General features: G+C 39.0%; 1 protein-coding gene across 2 annotated transcripts in view; it reads right to left on the bottom strand.

Annotated features, from left to right (window-relative positions):
• fbxo41 (F-box protein 41) overlaps positions 1–5,030 on the bottom strand; it is a 42,373-nt gene extending 37,343 nt beyond the window's left edge. For both annotated transcript variants that reach the window (XM_053479574.1, XM_053479575.1), the window contains exon 1: positions 4,154–5,030. In XM_053479574.1, the coding sequence (XP_053335549.1) occupies positions 4,154–4,812 (659 nt within the window). In that variant the 5' untranslated portion in view covers positions 4,813–5,030. The remainder of the gene's footprint in view (positions 1–4,153) is intronic.
• Positions 5,031–17,502: the final 12,472 nt, after the last annotated feature.

Below are 17,502 nucleotides of genomic sequence, written 5' to 3'. Positions count from 1 at the left end.
GAAATATTAAAAAGCTGTTAATAACCACAGTGGCCAAGTCAGATAATCTGGTGATTAGATGCTGAACGGACACAAATGCTGTCTATTTAAAGACAAGAATGTGTGGTTCGGTGCACCACCGCCTTTAACAGCTACAGTACTCTGACTGTTTAGAAAAGCAAGAGTTTAAGAGAGGAACGATGAAGAGAAAATGAAGAAAAGGAAGTGGAGATGGAGGAAAAAAGAAGGAAGAGACTAAGAGCTGGAGAACGGAGAATGAAGGTAGAGGTAATAAATAGAGGTTAACAAAAAGAAAATCAAGGAAAAGATTGAAAAAATAAATGTGGAGATGAGAAAATAAAGAAAGAAAGAGGTGGAAAAAAATAGGGGTGGAGATGCGAAAATAAAGGGAGTTGGACAGATGGAGAAATAATGGTAGAAATGAGAAAACAAATAAAGAGATAGAGAAAATGGATGTAACTGTGGAGAAAATGAAAGAAAGATGGAGGAAATAAAGGTAACAATGAAAAAGTGAAGGAAGAGATCAAGAAAATTAAAAGGTAGAGATGGACAAGGTTTGTCTTGGAGAGATTGAGAAAATAAACATAGAAATGAGAAAATGGATGTAGAGGTGGAGATAAAAAATGGCTAGAGGTGGAAGAAATAATGTTAGAGATGGAGAAAGTGAAGGAACAGATGGATGGATGGAGAAGTGGAGAAGAAAGATGGAAGTGATTGAAGGACGGAGAAAATTAAGGTAGAGATAGATAAAATAAAGGTATCGATGAGAAAGTGAAGGAAGAGATGGAGAAAATAAATGAAGAAATGAGGAAATGGAGGTAGAGGTGGAGAGTAAAAGGCTAGAGATGGAGGGAATAAAGGTAGAAATGGAGAAAGTGGAGATGAAGGTATGGAGAAAATGAAGGTTGAGATAGAGAGAAAAAAGGAAGAAGTGACTGAAATATGGAGACAATTGTGGTAGCAATGAGAAGGTGACGGAAGTGATGGAGAAAACTAAGGTAGAGGTATAGAAGGTAGAGATGGAGAAAATAGAGAAAAGATTAGATGATAAAGGTATAAAGGAGGTTGGGAAAATAAAGGCAGAAATAAGAAATTGAAGGAGAAAAATAAAGGTTTTTTTTATCCCCATAAAATTGCATTCATCAAGCTCCATTTGAAGGCTGACTGTATTCCCATTGTGTGTCACCAGAATGCTCAGAGAAGCCAGAAATCATTCTGACTTAATAAATATTTCATACCTGGCCATCATCACATCACCCTTCACCTCACCCAGGGACTAGGAGGTGAGTTGGGGAACTCCGGATCAGTGCCAGCCAAGGAAAGCTATTAGGCATAAGGATACGATCACACTCTAAAAACTGTTCCACATGGAACTGGAAGTATCTCTCCAGATCGCCTGCAAGGCAGCCGCGGGACCTCCGAATAACCACAGGTCTAAGATGAAACCATGTGTTCGCTCAATAACTGCTTAACAAAACAAGGAAAACAGACTGAAATGGAAGAAGTGAAGAGAATTGAAGGAAGGGAAAGAAATGGAGGACAAGCGAAATAAGAAGAAGGAGAAGAGAGGAGATGAGAGGAGAAGAGAGGAGAGGTGTTGGTCAGAGTCTCATGCAGTGATTATTTAACACTCAGGCTGCTGCTGCGATGGCATTACACAAGGCTGTTGTCTCTCCCACACGATGCTGGAAGGAGAAAATTCAATCAGTGGCACTTGTGAGCGTGGAGGAATATTTCACGTCCGAGCACGAGGCGAGAAAGCACACAGCATCGACCCGAGAAGGAGCTTCATCGGAGACTCCTGTTCCCTCACAGGAGGGAACAATCAACCTCGGTCCTACAACCAAATCCCAGACTTCAGACATGAAAAGAAATCTGTCTCCTTGACTAATGATCAGGAACGTTAGCGGAACGCCTGAACTGGAGGAGTTAGCAGCACTAAATCTGCTGAATCATCACATTCGGTACACAGAAAATAAATCTTAAGAAAATCTAATCACTGGTGTCATATACTTCTAAGATGATTGACGTTGTGGTTTATTTGTTGAATTAAAGATTTAATAACAAAATTGAGCGGCTCATAATTTAAACCTCAGATTTACTTGCTGTTCAACGTTTTGTCAGAGTTACGCTTGCGGAGTTTGTAAGAAGTGTGTCGCATTCGATGTGATGTGAAGTCCAGCCGTCTGTCTGACGCAACCACAACACGTCACACAGTTGCAAATACAGATTATGGAAATTTAAGATGTCACGTGAGCCCAATATGAAATGCATAATGAGTAGAGATAAAGGAAATGAAGGTAGAGATGGAAAAAGTGACGGAAGAGATGGATAGATAGATAGAGAAAATAAAGTAGAAATATGGAAAAAGTGAAGGTGGAGATGGAAGGATATGAAGTATGTGAAGGATAGAAATGGAGTTATTTATGGCAGAGATGAGATGAAGAAAATGGAGAAAAGATTAAGGTAATTGAGAAAATGTAGGATAGAGATAGGGAGATTTGAGGATAGAGGTAGAGAAAATAAAGGTAAAGAAAAAGAAAATAAGGATGGATTTTTTTAATCCCAATGAAATTGCATTGATCAAGCTCCATTTGAAGGTTGGCAATCATTCAGCCAATCATCTGTGCCACACTCCAGTCCAGAAGGTGGCGGTATTGCATGAACCAACCATTAACTTTAAAGAAGAAGAAGTAGCAGTTTGCATTTTCTGCAGAGGGTGTAATATATTATTTCGATTTATTTTTTTAAATTTACCATTCGAAAGTCTAGCCAAAAAGTGCAAAAAGTGTAAATCTAATCTGAATCGAAAACTGGCCTGTTGATTCAATAACTGACTCAATCAACAAAAGACTGATTGAAATGCAGAACTGATGAAATCACACAGCTCTGATACTAACATAAGTTTTAATTTAAAAGTAGCCCGCTCTGAACTATTTGATTTTTACGGCATATAAAATGTAGGCCCGGGTTCGATTCCCAGCCAGTGCCCAAAAACCAGCCACTGGATGCAGTGACGGTCCCAAGCCCGCATACAATGGAAGGGTTGCGTCAGGAAGGGCATCCGGCGTATAGTTAACGATGATTTGATTTATTGACAATAATATTTTATTCAATTAAAAATGTATTGAAGGTTAATGTTTGTTTCACATAATATTTCTCCGTAGCTCTCATATCTATTACCTTGTACACTAAAGGGGGCACATGTGCAGTTCTGCCACTGAGCAACATTTGACATTGTATTTTTAGTAACCCTCGTTTTGTTAACTAACCCGTATTGTTCACACTTTTTAAGTTTTATTAACTCGTTAACATAACGTTATTATCCATTATTAATGATTCATTGATTATTGAATGATAACAGGTTCAGCTATCGGTTGAGAAAAATAAAATTTGAAACTTGCAACTCTAGTTACAATTATACTTTAAGTCTCAGATATATACTGTAAAGTGACCCCCAGTCAATCCCACTATCTTCATCTGTATTCCTACAGTATATAAAGCTCCAGGGCACCAGTACATAGTGTTTCGAGCTCCTTTGCCCTTTTATGCATAAAATTAGAACAGGGTTGTGTATTGTTAGATCAGCGTTTGCCAAAAAACTTGATTTTTTATCATCATTTTGTAACAGGGACATAAGATGATATGGATCAGACTGCAATGATATTCATACTGCGTATGTACATATGTATGTATACTGTAGTTGTGTTATAAGTAGACTTGATTATCAGACACAAGCCTGCAAGTACACGTATAAAGTATCACTGAACACCGTGATCAATATTAGATCAAGTGTATATTTTACACTGTATATTAATAGGGACTGTTATGCTATTAAATATATGTATTCATTGTTTTGAACAGCATTTGCTGTACTGAAATAGAAAAAAAACTGAAGACATTTAACATTTATGTGGTTCTTTTGTGTGGCAATTTATGTATTGCAACACTGACTCCAAAATCTATTTTTTATACCGTATATATAATTTAAATTTATTTTTTATTTATAATCCTACAGGTGGTGTACTGTATCTGTGGAGCCTTAATAAGCATATGTATTATCTATTTCTAGCGATATTATCTATTTCTAGCACAGTGTTTATTCTAACGGACAGGAAAAAGACAAGAGAATATCCAAGACCTTGCAACTTACTGCTGTTTGTGCGTGAGCTCCTGCTCCTTATTGACCAGGTCTTGCTTTAGGCTGGCCAGCATCTCGACCGACACGTCCACCTGGCGTGACAGCTCTGACGCCTTGTCCTCCAGTTCCTGCTTCTCCTGGCTGAGCCTTTCACTTTCCAGCTTGGCCTTCTCCAATTCCGTGCTCTTCCTTTCCAGCTCGGCCTGCAGGCGCCCGACACGTGCTGCGATCTTTTGCTCCACTTCTTCAGACAGCTTCTCCAACCTCTCGTCAAGCTCGAGCCTTTCAAAGGCCCTAGCCCTGAGGCGTGCCAGGCCCTCTTCGTAAGCAGCTTCCATGGCACTGGGGTCCATTGAACTCATGGCTTTCTTCACCAGGATCTCGCCCAGTGGGAACTCCACATTGGGAAGGTAGCGGGCGCCGGCGGACGAGGTCGTGGCAAGCCCGAGCTCGTCGCCCGAGCAGGGGAATCGAGATTCGGCAGCCAGGGCGCTGTCGGCCACAAGGGGCAGCAGAGCAGCAGCGTCACACACACTGTTGGACTTGGAGAGCACGTACAGTGTCTCGTAGGTGTGGTTGTATTCCAGGTGGGCGCGCAGTGATGACAGGCTCCGGAAGCGTTTGTGCTCCCCACAGCGAGGGCAGCGATACGGCAGGTCCAGAGAGGCCATGCCAGGCTCAGGCCACTGGCCGTCGCCCTGAACAGGCTGGGCACCAGAGACCTCTAGTCATCTCAGCTTCATGTAGGATTCCGCAGTTCAACCACATGATGAAATGTAAAAAATCTAAACACATTCCACCTTTGGATTTAGGACTTATTTTTATTTCTTCTTGGATGGATTCCACTGTACTTTCTTACATGTTTTTGGTATGGGAGTTGCATTCAACCCTGGGGAGAAAAAACACAGAGCACAGATAAATTATAAAATAAAACGCAACAAAATCCGTCAAGAATCAGCTTTGTTGAACATATTTAACAGGGTCAACTGACACATTTCCAAGATGCCAGTCTGAATGACTACCTCTGCTGAGACACTTCTATCTGACTAAACATTCCAACAGAAATATACAGTCCTAAAAATACATGTTCATAGGCAATGGTATTGTTCAATAGTACCGTTTCAAGATGAATCATCTCTATACAGATATTATGAAGTGGATGTTTACAACTTGCAAGGGTTGGAATTTCGGTTAAAACCTACATTACATAACAATGTCCTTTAAATCTATTTATTCTTAAGGTAAAAATCTAATCCATAGCAACTGTTGCTAAGATGAACATCTCAAATATGGAAACTCAACTGTCCAGTCAAGTAAGAACTGCTGTACTAGATATTCAACATAGAGGATATGTCAAAATACGGGTTTAAAAACAAACCCCACCCATACCGATGACTTTAACTGTAGTGGAGTTTAGAATGATAAAAAATGTGGATGACCTTCTTGTCATGTCCTGTTCTATCTATCCATCCATCCATCCATCCATCCATCCATCCTTCCTTCTATCTAGGAATGGTGACCATTGTGTATATTTCCATTTGTACAATTGTGGTAGGACATACATCTGCTCCCCTTTCTAAAAATCTAGTTCATCCTTGATAGCTCAACTCTGTTCCCTCTCTTGATGTTTATCGTGATTAAAATCCCCATGATGGCTATCATATTGACGAAATCTGTCACCATGACATCATTTTCTACTGTAGATACACCACCTTCAACCATTTGAAGCAGTTTTTCTTCAGGGAACAGAGTCCCTTATATCAGCAACAAAACCACAACCTAGCGAGCATTCACAAGATGGACTAAACCGGCACTCCTCTTCTGTTCCGCTCCACATTCCATTCCCTGATGGAGGCCTGGATGATGCTTCAGCTTCATCTAAGCATCCAGCCAATTCACTCTTCCTTCAGGTAACATTAACTTTAGCTGAGAAAGCAAATCAAAGTGAGTAAGTGTAGCAAGAGGTGAAATATCATGGATGCTTTTGTAAACTTTAAATGCTGATACGTTGGATTATCTCCACTGGTTATGATAGATCAACCAATAGTCCACTTTTCTAAATAACATCCCCCCAGAATTTCAGAGGACTTTTGTGACAATTACATTTAGTCCCCATGCCAACTGATGTTCCCTGAGTAATATTATTACAACCTTACTGATGTTTGTTAAACGTCCTAGTCTGGTATGAGAGTAAAGTTCCAAATCAGACATGTATAACCTTCACAAAATGTTTCCTCTTGGTGCCACAGAAAATGTTTTAATGTTAATTCCATCTGCCAGTAATGGCCTGGGGATGTGATGGGATCCCTACACAGTGACTTTTTGGGGACGGTTCAGTGTTTGCTAAGATTTCCATCTTAGTAGTTTTTGCATTTTTAAAATGGAAATCACCAAGAAATACGTCAGTCTACCCCCATCTCCCTACTGAACACTCATGTACCAGTAACAGTATCCATCCATTTGTCTGGCATCTGCTTTAAGAAAACCCTGAGAGCTGTCTACTCTGTCTGGGATAAGGCTGCATCCAGTGGCATTTGGATCAGGCAATTAGTCTTTGAGTGACATTCGGTGTTACAGACTCAATTAACCCAGTAAGACAGTCAGGAGGATGTTTCTTTCACAAATCCGTAAATCTAATTAATGATGTGTACATCTGTAGACTGATGGCGGTGTCATGAGGGAAAAAGCGCAGTCTCTAGAGAGCAAGGAGGACAAACTGGAGCAGCATCGGGGACTGATTGAAGGCAAAACATTGGCACTGGGACCGAAACAGTCAGCTAGTGGTGGAAAAACTTAAACTCAAATCAGACAACCTCAGAGAACTCATTTTGTAAAAATGACTTTGTAAATATGTTCTTAAAAAAACATAACATTTTAAGCCAAAATTATTGACACTTCTAGAAAATATTTTAAAATAAGAATAGACTGATTGCAATTTTTTGTACAATACAGATTTCAAATATATATTTCTTTTCTCACCTTTAACAATCTGACCTGTTCATATCATACAAAAATCTTTTTCTAACTAGAATATAAAGTTAAACTCTATAATGAAGTTTTCTTTATTAATACCTTTCACCATTTTTTTCAAAAGATTACAGGAATATTTCTAGAGCTTTTCTGTATGTTTAGTGGCCATGATTGTCTAGCACTGCTACAGTTTTGACGTTAAAGTGAATATGCACCCCTATTCCGAGAGCTCCTTGGTACAGATTGCGCAAATTGCGCAATCATTTGTGTTGAAGTATGCGAAAATCAGAATTAGGAAGAAGGAAGCCAGAAACTAGACAATGAAACAAACGGACAAGACTAAGGTTCGAGATTACGGATAGAACGCAGGAGCAAACATAAACACACAAAATAATATCAAAACAACAAATGCAACATGTGAGCGACCTGTGGAATGGTAGGGGCGTGGACAGAACCAAAACAGAAACCGTAATACATGCATACGCGAGAAACAAATATAAGCACAGGGCGATCGACGCTTCGGGAACTTCAACGAAAATATTAATTCTGATTCAAATGTATTATGCCTAATCAGCATTTTTTGCAATAATCATGCAATTTTTTTGCTTTTGTGTGATTGTGCTCAAATTATCAGACATTGCATTTGTTATTCTAATCATACAACATTAATTTTGATTTTTATCTTTTTTCTTTTTTTTTTTTTAAAGATTTTATATATTTTTTGATAAATATTGTAACCTTGTCTTAAAAAAGAAAATTTACAAAAGGTTTTAAAAATGCTTCCTTTTATGTCTCTTTAATGTGTAGATTACAGCCAGTATAAATTAAGGAAGGAACTCAGATTTCCCAGGGGGACTGGAAGCAGCCTGTTGCACACACACACACACACACACACGTCTGTAATTAATCAGAAAAACTAAACACTGTGGACAACGGCACAAGAAATCGACTCACGTCACACAGATCCCAAACATGGCACCTGTCACTTCTCCTGTGTGCTACTGGGGGCCTCCGATCCAATCCAATCCAGAATCAGCGTCATGATCTCCATACTGAAGCCTGAAGAAAGCTCTCGTGAGAAGAATTCGCTTCTGAAAACACTCTTTTAAAACAGTCTTTTTTAAAAAAAAATACCAAGGCCACATCTGACACTGGCAGCGCCCAGCTTAAAGTCCAGTTACCATAGAGACGCTTCCTTTCCCGTACAAATACATAAACGAGATGCTGATTCAGAGCCGATCGTTAGGCTAATACCCAGGTTTACCGCGTCTTCGCATAACCCGTGGACAGCGCAGGGCTTTCTATGCTGTAATTGCCTTCTGTTTGGTCTTTTGTCTGACCTTATTGTGCCATGATGATTCCTCGTCCTTTTCTCGAAGACCTTATCAGAGCAAACCCAATCTGACACTCGGAATTAACCTGGCCGGCTTTCTTTAAAATTCCCCAAATGGCTTTTGATTATTTTTTCTGCTTCTTTTGAGCGAGAATCAGAGATAAGAAAGTCATGAAAGCAAGATTAAGAACAGGTCAATTGGTCAGAACAATGAATAAAAACAAACAGGAGAAACTCCATCAGATGCCGTGATTTGGTCTGAAAAGTCCAAAATGATTATATAAAATCCTACAAGCTGTGGATTCCTCCATTATGAAATGCTAAAAATAAACTCAGGTGGCAAAATAATAATAATTACCAAGCAAAATATGTTCGTAACAATAATTTGCTAATCATAAATCTTAAGAATTAGTAATACAAACTGAACTATTATTATAATATATAATTATAATTTTTTTTAAATCTTTTTTTTTCCTTTTTCTAAATTTTCCGGGACCAAGCAATAAGGCCAAGCCAAACGAGTCCACATACATTTTCGTGGGTTTTTTATGCGTTTTGATCAAGATTGTTGGAACGGATTATCTGCATTTACATTATTTACTATGAGTAAATGCGTTTCACAATACGAAATGTAACCTTAAGAATTAAATTTTTATGCCGAGGTACAGATGTATAGACAAACTGCAAGATTTATGCAAATCCAAACATACACTGCTCGTCCAACGTATGAACACACCTTTCAATTCCAAGGTTGTTCCTGATTTTTACATTTTTTTTCTCTTTACACTGTAAAACAATCCTGAAGGTGTTTATCCAAAATACACAATCATCTCCTTTGAACAGCTGAAACATTATGACCACCTTCAGTGGGTCCCCCTTTTGCCACCATAACAGTCAAATCCTTACTCTTGGCCAGTTTTTCTGCTTCCAACACATTACCTTAAAAAAGGTTCACTTGATGCCTAAAACATCTCATTCAGTTCCAGGTGCTGTTGTACTGTATTATAACTCTAGCTACTGTGAAAAAAGCCAAATTGTGATGGGTCAGACCAACACCAAAACCACAGCTCTTAATAATCTCTAATACATCTTGACATCATGATAACCCCCTTTTTGCACCATTAGGTCAAAGGCTACTAAAAAACATTGGTATTCCTAAAACAGTTTCCTCTTCACATATTGTGACTATATCCTCATAACATTAAAACATACAGTATGATTTATGAAAGCCTTGAGGAAAAATCCTTGCTGGTAATCTGATGTAAGAGATGTGGAGTGAGAAATGTCTGATTTAAGACTGGCATTAACATTCACATCAGGACACGGGCACGGAGAACGGACAGCGAGGCCAAGGCTGTTTTTACCTTGGTGGCGGAAAACCTGCTGTCGCTAAAGGTGCTGGATGAGTCGGCGGGGACAGGTTTACAGGACGAGCGTAAAAATAAAAAAGGGAGGGCAGGACGAAGGCATAAACGGTTATGAAGGACTCGCAGGGGACGTGAAGGTCGACTTTACAAAGAAGTGCGCAAACCTGATGTGATAGAGAATAAGACAGCTTCAGCGCTAAGACTTTAACATTACCGCTAACGGTATTACAGGCTAATCCTGTGATTGCTTAGGTCCATGCTACATTTGCTAACACTAAGACTAATCTTCCAGCTTTTTATTTGAAACAGTAAGTACATTTTTTTTTTTTTACAGTTTCTCTGCTTTGATTTGCAAACTACTCTAGCTTAATGTTAAAGTTTAATCTTAGACTTAAAAAAGTTTATTGTTAATAAATGATATGCAACTTGATCAGAATAAAACATGCCTAGAATCTTTTAGCAACAGAGCTAACTTAGCAAACATACAGTAGAAGCAAAGCCATACCTATAAAAGCTAGCAAACTTATGTTAGTAAATTCTGTCTCTTAATTCTTACGTTACTTATACACTTATGTCACATCCTGTGTGTTAATGCTTTGGACCAATCACATTTGATATGCTAATGATTCAAAAATGATAACAAGTCCAAAAACATCCAGAAGCAAATTTAAGGACCTAACGTCACTAATTAATGTTACTGATTAGCACTACAATCAAAATAGTATCATACTTATGTGATGTCATAAACTACGCTCCAATATTTAAACCAATCGAACCCCATTTAACATGCAAATCATCTCCTACTAACTTTAAACTATGGATGTAAGTAACTTTAAGCAAAGGATATATTATAAAGCTCTAAAAAAGGACAAGGTTATCATTCTACATATAGATTGCATGCATGTGATTTGGCTCGTTTCACTTTTTGAAGGACAGAGTATACAGCCATCAGCAAGTCAAATCCCAATTTCCCAAAAGTGTCAGCATCTTTTTTTTTTATTATTAAACACGATCCCCGTTTTTCTCTCTCTCTCGCTTCTAATGGGCTGTGGCTAAAAACAGCGTCTCGGAGGATGAGGCTACTGTACCTCCCCATTACACTGGCTCCTATTGATCTCGGGGCTTTTCCATTGAACCAATTATCTTTCATTATCCACAGCTCATGCTAACAGTCCGGTCGAATCTCCTTCGCTATCACAGAACACTGCTGCATCCCAACACATACAGTACTTTATAACAGCCTGAAGATATGTTAAACGGTAATGACGGTAACGTAACCCAGCAAAACGACACGGCACGAGAGCCTGTAAGTGTTCCGTCTTTAACGACAGTAATATTTGCGGATAGCTATTCTAATGGTCCAGAGAGCGTAAAGATGAGGGGAAAAATCCATGCATTTATGAATCGTGACTCTTTTCTGTGGCGATTCACATATCGACTCTTTTGGAATTCAAAATATTTATAATAGAGATGCACCGTTTCTGTGCCGAGTGCACGAGCTTCTGAGCGCTGCAACAGTATGGCATTTTTATTGCGTTTTTATTGCACAATCAAGTTACGCACGTTAAAAAGCCACCGATCAACCTATTTAGTTTTGATAACCACTCATTACACATGCTAACAGTAGAGTTTTAAACCTTCGGAGGAATTTAAGACAGATAAACGTTCTCTATAATCATACAGGTGGTGCACTCTGAACTATTCACACATTGGCATCCCATGTTGTAGAAGTGAATTATCGGCATTTTTTTAGAAATACTAATTACAGCGGATGACGTAACTAAGAGACGCGCTGCTCAGTAACAATGTAGCTTTTTGTGTAGTTTAACTAGAATTAAAATGTTAAACTCTTGTATGTGATGTTAGTTTGTATTGTATAAATGCTGCGCTCTGTTTTAAGTGAGAAAACCTCTATAAGGAATAAGGAATGCACTACATTTATTTACTCATGTTTAATTCAGGTAAGTTTCTAAGTCTTAAAATTGAAACAAAATTGAAAAAAATGTAATATCAAATCGTGAGACTTACAGAATTGCAATATAAATCAAATCGGCACTGACGTATCGTGATAATATCGTATTGGGAGGTGACTGGTGATTACCGTCCCTAGCGTACACTGTATTACACTGTAATTTTTTTTTGTCATTTTATCGTAATTATCTCATTTATAGATATATAGATAGATTATAATAAGTCATAATAAGATAGCATATTTTTTATGTAAGGGCGGGGCTACAGCGATGCAGAAAAAAAACTAAGTGAAGTAAAATGAAAGTAAAAACTGAGTAAGCAAGATCAAGATCTGGCGTCACGGATTTGTTGTGCGTGTGTGTGTTTTCACTTCTTAAATCTGTATCTATTGATGTATTATATTTAGAATTTGTGGCTTTGAACCCAAACGCCAATGACGTCCAAAACAGACCTGGAGTCGTAATGTGGGTCGGTGCTGTCGCTCGCGGACGTCCCATAGATTTGTAATAAACAGTGATATTGAATGAATACGTGGAAGGTGAAATGTAAAATACACAAAGTAGTAAAACTCCGGCCGGAAATCAATACTGATGCAGGAAACGACCAAATATGGCACTGTAACAGACAGACTTTTTTCATTACAGCACTTTGGAGCAGAAACCAGATAGATGAAAGGGCAACTTAAAGCGATCGATGTGGAATCTACAGTTTCATTTCTCACATCAACGTCAAGTATCAGGATCCGATCTGCGTGCTTGTGGGTAGTTTAGTTTTACACTGAGGCAAAAGTGGAAAAGTGTATGTGGACTATACAGTACATTAAGATGCAAAGGGAGCGCATTTATAGGAGCGTGGAGACTATCACGTGTGTTTCCTCCATGACACATGACGGTTTAACAAACTAGGATGAAAGTGCTATCCACCTCTTCCAATTACATGGCCAATTAGGAGAAAGGAACCGAGAGAAAGAAAGAGAGAGGGAGATTTTATGTATCATGACGGTCACTGCAGTAATCGCTCATAAATCGCTCTAAATCGTCTCTGAACCGTCTGTGTTGTTTTATTTACAGCTACAAAGCTAACGAGCTTCCAACACAAGGCTGGATCCCAAATCCCTCTCTAACCCCTGATCAAGGGCACTACTTGGTGTGCGGAACAAGGGATGGTACACCATACATAGTGCACTAGCTTTCCATTAAACACTATTTGGGATTCGACCTCCAAACCTAAAAATCAACGAAGAGCTGAAATTCTAAAGTGGAATAAGTGGAAATATAAAGTAAATCTCAGGACTGTCCACCACCTCCATGTTTTTTTCTCCTCATCTTTAGGATAGATACAGTAGTACTGGTAAGATTTAAAATGACTTCCACCCCTGTTAATTACACTAACTGTCAGTTGCCACCTGCGCCAGTCGCGGTTGTTAGTTCCACCAGGCACGGAAGAATATGTGTGGGCGGAGCTAAATAACTGTTTACATAAAGAAAAAAATCATAATCAGTTGATAATAAATGGTATTTGTAGAACTGTCGTATAAAATCATTATCACACTCAAGGTCGTGCTGTTGTACTGAATATCAGCACAACTGTGATATCTCAAGTACTCAGGATGCATCAATCACAGCCATGTTGATATTCAGTACAACAGCACGACCTTTGTGGAAGATAGCAATACACACACACACACACACACAAACTGGATCCAGGTATCTCCAGAATTTTCCATAATCATAACCGCTCATTATCCAAGTCATTATACTTATGGGTCCAAGCACCAAGTCAAAGTCAACACAGATCACTTTTTTTCTATCAGTGGAAACTTCAGGAATAGAAAGCATTCATCTGGAGTCTGTGAATTTGAATCCCAAGCATGAGTCCTTGGGAGCAAAACTGGCAGAGTTCCCAGGGACAGAGTGGGGCATGCTTGCTTTTGCATATCGAGCACTAGCCACTCATGGGTGCCTTTGAACCCACGAAGATGGAAATGTGATTTCCTGATTTAGGGCTGTTACGCTGCTCTTAAAAAAAAAAAAACATTTAAAATGATACAGTCAGCTGGCTTCATGTGCCTTAGTGGAAGCAGGAGATAATCTTTACTCTTCCTGGTGGGGAAGCTGTCGTCTAATAAGGTAGAGCCACCGGACTGTTGGGAAGTGGCCATGACTAAATTAAGGGATCAAAGGTAGCGCTGCACAATTAATCGCATAACAATTGAAATTTCAATATGGACCTCACAACTACGCATAGTCAGGATTTTATGTAGAATTTGTCAATTTAAGTGGGAGGAGACCAGAGTATCCAGAGGAAACCCACCAAGCACGGGGGGAACATGCAAACTCCATGCACACAGAGACCCCAAGGTGGGAATCGAACCCAGACCCTAGAGGAGCAAGGTGACAGCACTCACCACTACACCACGTACTGTATATATTACTTAACTTCCAATTCAACTAAAGCTACTAGACAAATTCCTCACTAAGTGGATCAACAGAATTGATTTTATAGTTAAAGGAGGCTCTACTGCTATAGATGATAAACTACACTAAAAACCCCACAGACTATAAACTTTTACTATTAGCCATTATATAACATTTAGGCCTGGAGAGTTGTTGATTAAATTATAACCACATCATACTTTTAAAAACACATATTTTTAAAAATAGGATTTCGACAGAATTTTTTTTTTTTTCCGAGGCCCTAGTCATGGACAAACTCACGAATGGCCATATCTCAGCAACTGGACATGATAAACTTATTTGCATTTTGAATCAGGAATCTGAAATTATACATAACTCAAATCACCCAAATGCAACTTAATGGTTTTTTCGAATCGCAGGTCTATCATTAGAGGATCTGAAGATATTCATAGAATCTTATCCATATACATATAACAACATTTGTTTTAGATTTCATGGGCAATGGTGAGTTTTATTTTCTCAATCTCGAGCGGAAAAAGAGCGGGAAACGACATTCAGCTCTCAATTATGTTATAAGAACATGTTTCGGCGGGAAAGCAGAGATGAATTTGGACCTGGATTACGATGTTCTCCATGATGTATCTGATCAGGTTTAATAGAGATTAAACTTGCTAACGTCCATCCATCCATCCATCCATCCATCATCTAGGAACCTCTGTAGTCCATCTAGGGACCGTTGGTGGCCAGTAGTGACCATTGTAATTATTCGCATTTTAACGACCGTGGTAGGACCTCCGGTCAACATTCAGACGCACATTCACACACTACGGGCAATTTGGGAACACCAACTAGCCCAATCTGCATGTCTCTGGACTGTGGGAGGAAACTGGATTACCCAGAAGAAACCCACCAAGCACACATGCTTACAGACTGGAGGAAATTGAAACTGGAACCTGGACCATGCTAACCGCTAGCATTGCTGACATCCAGGATGCACAGTGTGATTGTGTATTTTTCATTCATTTGGTCTTGTGCCCTGTAGTGTCTATACTATAGACTGCGAAGATGGTGTAGTGGTTAGCACTGTCGCCTTGCACCTCCAGGGTCCAGGGTCGATTCCCGGCCAGGCTCGATTCCCGTCTCTGTGGGCACGGAGTTTGCATGTTCTCTCCGTGCTTGGTGGGTTTCCTCCGGGTACTCCGGTTTCCTCCCACAGTCCAAAGATACGCAGGTTAGGCTAACTGGCGTTCCCAAATTGCCTGTAGTGTGTGAATGAGTGTGTGTATGTGTGTGTGCCCTGCGATGGATTGGCACCCTGTCCAGGATGTACCCTGCCTCGTGCCCTAAGCCTTCTAGGATAATCTCCAGGACCCCGCACACTGATACACACCAATCAACACCTCATGCTTACAAAAAAAAAAAAAAGTTGTATTAGTAGTCACGTGTTAATCGTGATCAAACGAGGAAAATAAGCTGTCGGTGATGTTATAATGACACTGTTAGGGTGATTAAAAGCAGGCATAAATTTAGATCCTGTGGATCAGGATTGATACACATATCGCTGACATGCAGGATGCACGAATGTGATGCAAGTGTAAACGTGATGTGTTTACTACAAGGTCAAAATACAGTCCTGAATTCTGCACTGGACTACAGAGATCTATATAATAATAATAACAATGATAATAATAATAATGATATGAGATGGTATCACTGATTTGAGGATGCATGTTCCCACCAGACACACACACACACACACACACACACTAATCCGACACACTGATACACATCAATCAACCACACTGGATCACACTAAAGATGCAAATCACATCTATGTCAGGTCCAAAGGAGCCATTGATCGGAACATTATAATAATAATAATAATAATAATGAGACATTGTTATCATATGATGATTATGTGCCAGGTGATGATGATGATGATGGTGATGATGCCAACCAGGTTTGCACCATTTCTCTATGTCTCTGTGTGTCTCCCTCCCCTCTCCTCCGGTGCGGCTCCTCTCCTCTCCTCTCCTCTCCTCTATAATAACCCCGGTGTACCGGAAAGCGCGCACCACGGACAAGGAGGAGAAGGAGACGGAGGACGCACGGACACTGCGCTCATGCTGTTCCACGTCGGGCAGAAAAAAACAAAGCAATGTAAAGAACAGGATAAAATCTCAGACACGTTGAGAATAAAGGGTCTCTCCTCACCTCTCTCTCTCTCTTTCTCCTTTTTGGTTTATCCCCCGGTATTTTCCTCCCGCGGAGCCGAGAACGCGCGCTCCGCTGCGCTGACGTCACGCCGCTGCGCTCTGCGCTCTGCAGCATGACGCGCGGCGCGCGCAAGAGCTCAACACGGGTTGCCAGATCGCCTCGGATTCACCTCGCTCTCTTTCTGAGTGAGTGTGTGTGAGTGTGTGTGTGTTCTGCGTTTCCATCCGGGAGCGTGGTTTCTCAGTCTAAGTGGATATACGTCTGAATATTATGATTGGATTTTTATACTTAACAAGATACATGAGTGAGTGAGCAAGTGAGTGAGAACAGTCAAACTGGCAACCCGGGAAAGCAAACAAACAAACAAACAAACAAACACAAACCTGAAACACTGAATTATACCTTTATAAAACTTGATTATTTGACTCGATTCTAGGAAATGCGAATACCGAATATTATAGAGAGAAGGAAATTATATTATTATTATTATTATTATTATTATTATTATTGTTATTATTATTATTATTATTATTATTATTATTATACAAAGTAGGGGATAATACTCTAATTATATTTATTATTATAGAAGAAATTTACAATTATTATTATAAAGAAAGAGATTATATGATTATTATAGAATAAATCATACAACAAATATAAAAAAACAACAAAATTATTGTATTAAGTATTATTATTGTTATTACACAGAGGAAGGAATAATACAATATTTATTATTATAGAAAAAATATACAATTATTATTATAGAGAAAGAGATTATATGATTATTATAAAATAAATCATACAACAAATATTTAACGAAGGTTTAACAAAACTATTGTATTATTATTATTATTAATAATAATAATAATAATTATTATTATTATAATCTTGCTTTCCTTTTTCTTTTCTTTCAAATAATGTTTAAGAGTGTTACTTTATCATTGACTGCAGAATTAAATGTTTGTTCTCTTTAATTTTTTTATATACTTTACTGACTATTACTCTTTTTCTATTTGCTAGTGCAGTGCACGTTTCTAACATCAGACGTTTTGGAGAGATTATTTTCTATGTGGCCCCAAAAATGGA

This window comes from Clarias gariepinus, chromosome 20 (assembly GCF_024256425.1).
Source record: "Clarias gariepinus isolate MV-2021 ecotype Netherlands chromosome 20, CGAR_prim_01v2, whole genome shotgun sequence".
Taxonomy (NCBI): domain Eukaryota; kingdom Metazoa; phylum Chordata; class Actinopteri; order Siluriformes; family Clariidae; genus Clarias; species Clarias gariepinus.
Note: the sequence above shows the minus strand (reverse complement) of the source record. Positions and strands in the feature narration are given on the sequence as shown.